General features: G+C 39.5%; 3 protein-coding genes across 4 annotated transcripts in view; 2 read left to right on the top strand and 1 right to left on the bottom strand.

Annotated features, from left to right (window-relative positions):
- LOC109852061 (pentatricopeptide repeat-containing protein 2, mitochondrial-like) overlaps positions 1–662 on the top strand; it is a 3,056-nt gene extending 2,394 nt beyond the window's left edge. Inside the window, exons 4-5 of the mRNA XM_020422878.1 lie at positions 190–294; positions 417–662. Coding sequence (XP_020278467.1) covers positions 190–294; positions 417–557 — 246 coding nt within the window. The 3' untranslated portion in view covers positions 558–662. The remainder of the gene's footprint in view (positions 1–189; positions 295–416) is intronic.
- A 246-nt stretch (positions 663–908) lies between these two features.
- Positions 909–6,345, bottom strand: LOC109852063 (tetratricopeptide repeat protein 37). The gene is made up of 14 exons (XM_020422880.1): positions 6,154–6,345; positions 5,689–6,044; positions 5,220–5,593; positions 4,714–5,132; positions 4,171–4,638; positions 3,906–4,060; positions 3,687–3,822; positions 3,213–3,589; positions 2,801–3,120; positions 2,407–2,712; positions 2,076–2,336; positions 1,604–1,987; positions 1,261–1,516; positions 909–1,172 (listed from the first exon to the last, which is right to left on the bottom strand). Exons 2-14 carry the CDS (start codon positions 6,015–6,017, stop codon positions 1,034–1,036), a joined length of 3,924 nt encoding a protein of 1,307 aa, XP_020278469.1. The 5' UTR covers positions 6,018–6,044; positions 6,154–6,345; the 3' UTR covers positions 909–1,033.
- Positions 6,346–6,615: 270 nt separating this feature from the next.
- LOC109852064 lies at positions 6,616–9,678 on the top strand. 2 transcript variants are annotated; one of them, XM_020422882.1, is made up of 6 exons: positions 6,616–6,678; positions 6,845–6,907; positions 7,123–7,272; positions 7,405–7,604; positions 7,703–7,882; positions 8,004–9,678. In XM_020422882.1, the coding sequence occupies exons 3-6, from the start codon at positions 7,134–7,136 to the stop codon at positions 9,372–9,374; spliced, it is 1,890 nt and encodes a 629-aa protein (XP_020278471.1). In that variant the 5' UTR covers positions 6,616–6,678; positions 6,845–6,907; positions 7,123–7,133; the 3' UTR covers positions 9,375–9,678. The 2 variants fall into 2 exon arrangements, with proteins under 2 accessions (XP_020278471.1, XP_020278470.1); XM_020422881.1 differs by having other exon boundaries at positions 6,622–6,907.
- Positions 9,679–10,419: the final 741 nt, after the last annotated feature.

The following is a 10,419-nucleotide window of genomic DNA, read 5'->3' as shown; positions in this document are numbered from 1 at the left end:
TTGATTTTCATGCGTTATTTCTGACATTTCTCATATGTGTATTATATGGTTTATAAGACGTATATACTATCTGTCATCGCGGTGACAGGTTGTGTTCACTGACAACACGTTAAATAAAAATAACAATAGCGTGCGCGTAGCGCGCGCCTATGTTGTGCTAGTTTTTACAAATTTGATTATTGTTTTTAGATTGAGCATCTGGAGGAAGTCATGAAGAAAGAAAACGTTCCCGAAAACTTTGAACTTTACAAATTACTCGATCTCTTGAAGAAGAACGATCATATCTTACCTGAGGTAATTCATCAATTGTGTGCTAAAATTTTATCCCATAGAAAAGTAACGCGTCACGTTCTATAAAAGAGAACACGGGTTTAGAATAACAGAATGAATACAAATTTTATTTGTTTGTTTCGCAGAAATTGGAGAATCATATTTGCGTAGAAATAAACACGGCGCTACGCACACGGCTGGATCCAACACGATCTAACTTAATGCGACAACAACAGACTTCTCGTTTCGAAACCAACACCAGGCCAGTGTTGCGGGATCTTTTGTAAATAAAGATAAAAACTTGTAGACTACGTCATAATATTGTAACATCCAATGATATTGTTATGGGTGTGAAGCTAAGCCAATGAATAAATAAATATAATCTATATTAATGATTGGACGAGCAGGCCCTCCGTCTCGGTCGTCTACTTGGTTTTCGACGAAGGCCTGATTGCCTTTTTGAGTTTCTTTAAGAGCGCAGCGGGGGTCTTCCTTGTCTTTTCGCTCTTGATGAAAGATGACAGTCTCGGAGTCTTTCCTTTTGCTCCCTTATGTTGATTCGCATAGTCCAGAATGGAAGCCAACGTGCCAATCGATATTAACATTCTTACCCCAAATTTTAAATGAGATTCGCAAGATATGTAAAATTGCGCCATTTATTGACTTATTATACACTTTACAGTACAAAGAAAGCATATTACATATTTCTAAAATATTAAAAATAATCTCAGTATTCTTAAACCACAATTCGCAAATCAATAACTTAAGAGAGAGACTTAATTTTTTGCGCAATATCGTGCAACCAGCGCGACGTATCTTCGGAAGTCGGAAATTGCGATCTCATTATAGATATCAAAGATAGCATCCATTTACTGTCGATCTTGAAATTCTTATCATCGCCTCTGTAAGAAAAAAAAAAAAACAATTTATTCACACAAATCACATGTATGTGGTTCCAATAATGGAATCAGTAATTTTCACAGCACCGACCTGTTTATCAGAGCGGCACTAAAATTAATCCAGCTCTCAACGTTCGCGGGATATGTAAATATGTTTTTCTGAGCCTGTCTCAGACCCTTAGCAGTGCCGAGGTTGCCGTACGCCGACGCGCAAGCGACATACGCAATATCAGTCATGGACGTGTTTCTGCTCAGAACCAACGCTGCTTGGGCAGATTTACGGAAGATTTCCAAATTCGTGTCCAACAACGAGATCCGGACGAGACGCACCCAGTATCTGATATCGTCTACGAGAGGGAGAAAAATCGTGATATTTATTTTAAAATAATCTGCACACAGCAGATAAGAAACTTTATAACAGCATCATAACTTACTGGGATGTCTGAAAATAGCTTTGGAAAGAATTCGAATAGCTTCGGTGAGATTTTTCTGTTTGACGTGATAGTACGCGAACAGTGTGACGACATGATGACCGTATTCGGGATGATCTTCGTACCGTTTCAGTTCTTTCAACACCAAAGAAGCCAGATTGAAGTCGTCATGCAAAATACCCAGAGCGGCGGTTGCCAAGAAACCAACTACGGAAGGCGGTTCAATTTGTATGCACTGAAACAGCAGAGTCTTGACAGCGTCCGCGCCTTGAAAGATATGAGCGATCGCGGCCATTGCGCACAAAACGTTCGCCTTGTGATCCTCGGTATCCGCCAGCCAATGCAAGGCTGTTTCGTACGAGTTGTACGATTCCTCGTATTGTTTGGCTGTAAATAAAACAATTACTCTCTTCAAACAAGTTACAAGTCTGAATAAAAATTCAAATGTATCTAATTTCTGAGAACCACCCCGCACCTTTGAACAAGGACAACGCTAAGTGATACTGGGAGATGAAAGTCACGCATTTTACTTGTCTGCACAACTTCACCGCTTTCTCGTGTTCTCCGATCTGAATCAGAACACGTGCCAAATTGACGGATAGTATATCTCTTTCATCTTCGTCCTGAGTTAACTCTAAAGCCGTGACGAATTGTTTGGCCGCCGTATTGTACAATTTTTGTCGCTCCAATAATAAACCGTAGGTATTCAGAGCGTGTACATCGTTCGGTTCGCGTTCTGTGAACGACGATGAAATTATTTCGCATTAAATTCAAATAAGAAAAATACGAATCGGTGCGTTGCTAACCTGTGTACCAAGTCATAGCGTCGGTCGCCGCGGGTACCGCGTGCATGTTCTCGATAGCGTAAACGAACAGCGGATCCTTTTCCTTTGCGGGATCCAGAAGAGTCGTGAGTACCGAGTGAGCGTAGCCCAAAGCCGCCTGATTGTGATAGCCCAACTGTGTGGAATGTCGAAACAGATCCATCGCTTCCTTCCTCAAAGGTTTCGCCAGCGACTCCGCAATGAATCCCTGACCGATCCAGCTGTTCATGTAGCTAGGATCCGCGCGTTGGGCTCGAGAAAACGCCTCGTTAGCTTTATAAAGATCTCCTTTACAATAAATCAGATCTCGGTTATTATTGTTGAATATATAGAAATTAAATAAATTAAAATAAAAGATAGCAGCTGTTATATGTACCTAACTGTAGATACAACGTTCCCAAATTGTTCCAAGCCACAGCGTTATTTAATTCTCGATCGATCGCCATGACGAAACAATGTTGCGCCAGAGCATAATTTTTTATATGAGGCGACATGCAAGCAACACCCAGAACGTTCCAATGGAGCCACGAATGCGGGTGGAGTTTGACGGCATGTTTCGCAGCAGCTAGACACTTGGCCGCTACATCAGTTTTGTCGTTTGTGAAATTGCGATTTAGTTGCATCAAGTAACAGCACGCCAGATCGTGCCACAACAATGCGGAATTCGGTGTGATCGATAGCGCGCGACAAAACCATCTGGAAAAAAAAAAAAAAAAAAAAAAAAAAACAAAGAGCATTGATAAATGTTCGACACCGCAGCGAGATTTTAACGAATGATTTTGTTTTACCTGACTGAGAGCGTGACTATCTCGTTCCCTTTTATTATCACGTGCTCGTCGATATTGTCGATATTGTCGAATTTCATTAAAATACGCTTAACTTCTAGATAGCAATACTTTTCGGGCAAAGTAGTCAGTTTGTAGCACACATCGCCGAACAATTTCCAAGTGCAAGACAAATCGCCGCGTACCATAACAGCATCTGTCAGACTATCCGCCGCTTGTTGCAGATTTTCTCGCGCGCGGCACAGAAACTGCTTAGCGATATTTTCTTTCGCCAGACCCAAACACGCCTGAGCCAGGCCTTTCAATGCAAAAATATGTTTTTTCTCGTGTTGCAATATACTTTCGAAATCCTCCTTGGCTTCCTTATGCTGGCCAATGAGCTGAGAAAACAAAGTAATTTGTCATTACATTGACAATCTGACATCTTCATCAATCTTCTCACGCGGTGTTATCTGCGTTTTTATTTTATTCACGTACCACTTTAATATGCGCAAGTTGTATCAGAGGATACAAAGACTCCGGGCTCAGTTCTAACGCGCGTTGATAAGATTTCAGTGCCGATGTGTGCGCGCCACGCGCTAAATACGCGTCCGCCAGAGATTCCCAGCTGTGACTATACAAAGTGTAAAAAAATAAGGAGTGTCACAGGAGTCTGTAACACAATTTAAAAAAATTAATGGTGAGTTATGTTATTACTTGTCGTTAGGATCGGCTCGGATCACATGCTGTAATGCCTTGATGGCCTGCTCGGCGTCACCTTGATCCAAGTGATGCAAGCCTAATTGCAGCCACGCCCACTTCGGCCCATTGCCCTGCATGGTTACTCTTTGCAATAGCTGTATGTTAGCGTCCTAAAGCAAAGCATATAGGAAAGATCTTGCTATTGATTAAAAATTCCATATGATAATTATCTAATGTTACAAAACAAATCAAGTCTTTGAAGATGAATGATGATGCTCACAGTGTTCTTGAGAAGTCGATAAGCAGTGCTCAATCCGATGCCGGCCTCTTCGGAATTCGGATTGATCTGCAACGCGGCGTGATAACATTTCCTCGAGCGTTCGATGTCGTTACCGTGTTCGCGATAATAATGTCCAAGATACAGCAAGCATTCCCAGTTATTGCGATCAGCTTGCATGCCATTCAGAAAAGCCATCAAGCTGTGATTATAATCGTCCATGTCCCAGTAAATTTTACCAAACAGTAACCAAGCCTCCGAATCCTCCAAAGCTAGCTCGAGGGCGTTAATGGCTTCCTCATATTGTTTACGTTTCCACAAGCGCAACGCTTTGAAAATAACAGCTTGGATCTTAGTCTCCTCCCGAGACTCGAGATCGTCTAATGTAGCGACAACATCGCGTTCGTTCAGTAATACGTTTATCCGCGTGTGTATCAGTTGCACTTGTACGGAAGAATCGACCTTTAACAACTGAATACAAACTTGTCACATAGAAACAAATTATCAAAAAAGAGTTTCAGAATATATTCATTCAACAATATTCACCTCCTCGCACATCTGTCGCGCCTCCGTCAACTTTTGCTTGTTGCTACTTCTGCTCATCGCTTCGAGTAATCTCAACTTAATACTGAGCTGAAGCTTATCTTTCAAACGTGGTTTCATTAATTGCAGCGCTTGTCTGGAAGCGTTCTCGGTTTCCTCCCAGCAATAAAGCTTATAGTAAACCTGGCTCAACATTAACCAAGCATAAAACGACTGCGCGTTTAACGCGGAAATCACGTGAGTTAAACACTCACGGGAATTAACTAGTTTGTCGGTGCTTCTCAAGTGCACAGCCCTTGCGATGAACGCAGCTTCAGAATTCACTTTCAATTTTAAGAGAGATTCGTAATAACGAGCTATATCGATCTCAAATACATGTCCATCCAGTATTCCTTCCTCATAATAGACTCGGCATATAAATTCTGTGATATAAGAAATAAAAGATTACTTAAAAATATATGATATAATAATATCAAAACCTTGATTGAAAATATTGACAATTAGCTTGCCTAAGGGATAAACATCTTCTGGAAATTGCATGTGCATGTCCTGAGCTGTTTCCAAAAGGACTGCCAACTTGCTTGAATCGTACAAGATCTTTAAATATTTCCGGTAATACTCCTGTCTGTTCATCAGATCGGTATCATTTATCACAGATGCCAATATACTTTCATAAAGTTCTCGGTGTTTGTGTGTTGTATGATTAGAATGTTCTGTCAACATCCAAGCTAGAGTTTTCTCAATCAAACTTCTCTTCTCCTTGGTTGAAGTGTTTCGTATTACGCTCATTGTATCTAATATCTCAGACAGCACCTCATCGTCTTTTGTTTTTAGTCCAATTTCAGAAACTTTGTTTACAAAGGAGGTAAACTTGGGAGAGTCACTAAAATGCGAAACATCAATCTTTAAATTATTCTACACACAGTAAAGTGCATTTTTTTCTTTAAAATAATCTAAAAACTTGCTCCAGTATCTTACCTATCCAATTGCAAGAGCTTGCAATAAGCTGTAGCTAATTTTTCCAAATTTCCATTGTTCTGCGATTGTCCTTTTTCATAGTACGCCACCAGACCTTGCCAAGCTAATGGATTGCCGGGTTGCACTTCCACTGCTTTTTGAAGAACCAAGGCAACTTGCGATTTAAATTCTTCTACTTCCTGCATGGCACGTGCTAACAAAAGTAATGCCGTATAATTGTTTTTGTCCTTCTTCAGGATCTTTTTGCATTTCTTCATAGTTTCTAGATGTTCATTCTGCTTGAAGGATTCACGAGCTTCCTTCAACAAGGTCTTTACTTCGTCCGACATTTTGCTCTTGAGAAAAACTTGATGTGTCTGTAAATTTTACATGTATATGTATATGCGGAAATGTTTTGTTTTTTCACTTATAGAAGAGCTAACAATCATAAAAACCTTGTAACAAAAACATTAAATATTTACATACCTCTGAGAGAAATATAACAAGTTATACAAATCGTATCATGATTGTGACAAATAATCATGTATAAACAATCACGTTTGTTACATATAAAAATAATGTGATACAATTGCTTGATAACGTGCTAGCGCGTTATCAATTATAATTCATACAAATCAGTTGATTAAGTAACCTGTATACATCAGATGTATTATGTTCCTTCTATATTTCTCTCAAGCCCGTGTCACATTGGATTGGGATTGCAAATCGAAATTTAACCGATCAAGACGAAGTCCGCCTCGTCTTGATTGGCTAATTTCCGATCCAATTCACGTCTGCAATATGTAGTGTGACACGAGCTTTACAATAACTTTCAATTCAATTGAATTTCAATGGACGTAGAGAGAAAACTAAGTTGTTTGTTTTTTTCGCGAACTACATGTGATCGCGCCCTAAGCGCGACTCGCGATTGTTGTTGATTCGGTCTTACGGAAACATAACCAAAAGCAGCCGCGAAACGAATGCAAAGGAACAGGATAAATTTATGTTTATGTTCGTACGATGTGTAACCGCACGTTGTTTAAAGTGCTTCGCGAATCTAATTTGCGGTTCGCTAATTGAAATGGGATATTATACACATCAGGAAATCGCGAAAATCCGTCATTTTCACACGCATGTGATTGACCATGTTGCTAAGTATAGGATTGTATATTTTTAGGTTGCAGCTAGTAGCAGTCTGAATCGGGAATTGGGAATGCCCTGAGATCTTATATTGCCAAAGGTTTGTAACGCATACATATATATATATATATATCATTTTATTTGAGATGTTATTTTGAGAATTTTTGTAATCATTTTTAGTGCGCAATAGTTTTGTATAATTTATACAAATCATATATGTGTATGTATTTATTCAAATACATCAGCTAAAAAATGATAATTTAATCGTATATTGAATCAAATCAACTCAAGTTTTACAATTTTACATATTTTCAGTCATAGAGAAAATGAACATGGCAAACAACATAATAATCAGAAGTAAAGATAAACTCCAAGAAATTAGCATAAAACTGGAACAAAGTCACTTAGCTTATTTGCAAACAGACGACAGTCCCTTAAAACTGCAACAACGAAATAAATTAGAAGGTATTTTACGTAATGTAATATGATGTTGTGTGTGGAAACAATTGTTTATTCAAAATGGTGCTCTAATTTTTGGAGGATTGTTGGTAGCAGCTGTTTTTCTAAATATATCCTTTTTGTGCGCAATATTTTCAGGCTTCATAAGGGAATATCTTTGTCTAGTGCCAAATGAGAGTAAATATGTGTTTCAAGAAACGGCAGATATTTTACATAGATCGGCAGCGACGCTCACAGATTTCAGTGGATACAGAGCGGCAACTGCTTGGAGCGCGATATCCTTGTACGCGGCCAATCTCTTGGCTCAACCCTGGCGAAAGGAATACAGGACAGTGAGGGTAATTGATTAAGCGGTGTTTTGTTAATTGATTACTTTAAAAAAAAAATTAACTTTAAAGAATTAAAATATATATATCTGATCTGATCTCTGTTTTAGACATACAGTGGTTATTACAAACATGAGGTGGAAGCGAATTTGATAGGCGCGGAATTGATGTTTGAACAGATGGGATACAAGCATTCCGGCTTGGGTATACTAAGTTTGGAAGGACCAATTGATCCGGACAAGGTTTCAAGCGTCAGCAGAGACGCTATTGTGGCTTTTGTAGAATGTCAGGTAACGAGAAGAAGATAAATAACAAATGCAATCGGATGTAATCAGTCATTTGTGTAAACATATTGTGCTCTTGTGCAAATAAAAAAAAAATTACAAATACAAAGTTACTCTTGAATTATAGATTCTGAAGCAAATATGGGAAAGTGTTTCGCAAGGTTACACTATCTCCTGGTTGGAGGTGTTGGAGTTTCGTGAGAATCATGTCGGCACGCCGGAACAAGCTATCCGTGCACTCAGCTATCGATTTCTCGAGAAGATACGCCAGAACCGCACGAAGGTCGACAGTTATAAGGATTATTATCCGCAGCAGAGCGACATTAACACCATGCCGCACTTGCCTTACCATCACACCATGCATGCCAATTATCACGGGAACACGACGATGCTACCGGCCTATCGCGCGGACTATCAGCGCATCGAGGACTCGACGAACATGGTGATGCCGGCCAACTACCGATATTTTCAACCGGTCGATCAGAGTTGCTTCAATTATTGCAACAACTACGGTTGTCTGTCTAATCATGGGAATAAATTCTACAGTGGCGGTGTGCAACCGAATCCATATTGCGCCACCTTGCCGGCGTATGTGAACAGGGTGCCCACCGACGATAACCTAATAGGGCTCGACATGCCAACGTCTGTGGCGAACTACGACAAAACGCACGTTTCTCGCAAATCCGCGTCACGAATACCGGATTTGGACGAGGTGGACTTCTACATACCGCAGTCGAGCGACAGAGATCATTACGAGCACGGGAAATCCGACAAGAAATCAAATTCCAGTGTCAGCGGCGACCGAAAGAACGAGTGGGACTTCGTGTACAAAAATCTCGAGAGTCTCGGCTACTATAAGAATCTCGACGATCGGAACAACATATTGCAATACAAGAAAGAGTTCGATTCCATGGATCGCGCGTCCAAGCACAAATCGCTCAGGCAGATGGAGAACGAGGACAAGTACGCGTACACCAGGTACGAGAAGAAGAGAAGCGACGGCAGATCCGAAGCGAACGAGATCAATTTGTACGAGACCAACGGCAAGAACTGTCAGGACACTCTGTCCTTCGCCAAGAAATCTTCCTCCTTCGATCTGTCGGATTCAAATAGATACAGCATCGACACATACAACAGGGACAAGAGGCACAACAGTCAGACTCTGCCAATTCTTCACACGCACAAATCCGCCGATCAGATATCGAAGATCGCCGATTCGCTCAAGCACATCGATGTCGCGCAAGTTGGCCGAGAGAAGAAGGAAAACGAGAAAGTGGGAAACGAAAAGAGATGGAACTGCGCCACGTGCACGTTCTTGAACATGCCCGATCGGGATATCTGCGAGATGTGCGCCAAGTCGAGGTCCAAAGGAAACGAGGACAAACCGCTCGCTAGCGGCGGTAAGGAGTGTCCGAAATGCACGCTGGTGAACGAAAAAAATGTTTCTATCTGTGATGCTTGCCAGACAAGTCTGAAGGATTCTCCGACTTACATATAAAGAAACTTTTTTCGCGCGAGAAGAATATTTCCTACCATCAATCGCGATTTGTTTGCGAAGAAGTTTTTGTGTTGCGTGTCAGAAGATACATGATTGTCGAAACAAATACGTGTGTGTACAATTCGAATTGAAAAAATTTATCGCGATACAGTAATGCTCCACATAAAAGCGTCGCGATTTCGCGTGTGTCCCCCATGTTCTATCGCAATGTTCGTTTTTTTCTCGAAAAAGATCGCAGCTTCAAAAAATTGGTCATTCGAAACGATTAAGAGAGAAACTTGACGAGCGCGAAAACAAAACCGAGTGGTCGTTCGAAAGCGCCAATTTGCAATTGTAACAAATACGTAAGTACACGTCCACAAAAATATTAGATTCTAAAAAATTCGGTATCAAATTAAAATTGTTGCAAGAGATTATTTTCAGAAATTTTAAATTGCATGACAAATATCGAAAAAAAAAAAAAAACATTGTATAAATTTTTAATCCGGGCGATCATGTCCTGAACGACAAAAATCGTTTTTAAATACGTAAATCGTGTAAATTACATAAGAGAATTTGAACATACGTACACATAAAATGTATTAAAGAAGCAAACATATGAACTATATAGAAAAAAGTACAAAAAACAGTTTACTTGCGCATAAAAAGCTTATATACTAACGTTTTAGTATTATTAGTTTATACTTGTTATATATCTTTTACTATTAAATGAACATTGATTCGACATTCAAATATCGTATGCATCACAACTATTGTCGCATAACATCTGTGACGGTGTTAACAATATTAAACAATGAAATTTAATCAAATATGTTCCTAAACTTTCTCTCTCTCTTTCTCTCTCTCTCTCTCTCTCTCTCTCTCTATTTCTATCTTTACATATATATACATGTATGTATTTCTATCTGTTTATTTATTCGCCTAGACGCAAGTAATTTTTAATACTATTCGTAAACGTGCAATATTATAATCATAATTAATATATTTTTGCATTGATTATATATAAATATATATATATATTTTTTTGCAATATATATATGTATAT

This window comes from Pseudomyrmex gracilis, unplaced genomic scaffold, assembly GCF_002006095.1.
Source record: "Pseudomyrmex gracilis isolate BER0280 unplaced genomic scaffold, ASM200609v1 scaffold_24, whole genome shotgun sequence".
Lineage (NCBI taxonomy): Eukaryota > Metazoa > Arthropoda > Insecta > Hymenoptera > Formicidae > Pseudomyrmex > Pseudomyrmex gracilis.
Note: the sequence above shows the minus strand (reverse complement) of the source record. Positions and strands in the feature narration are given on the sequence as shown.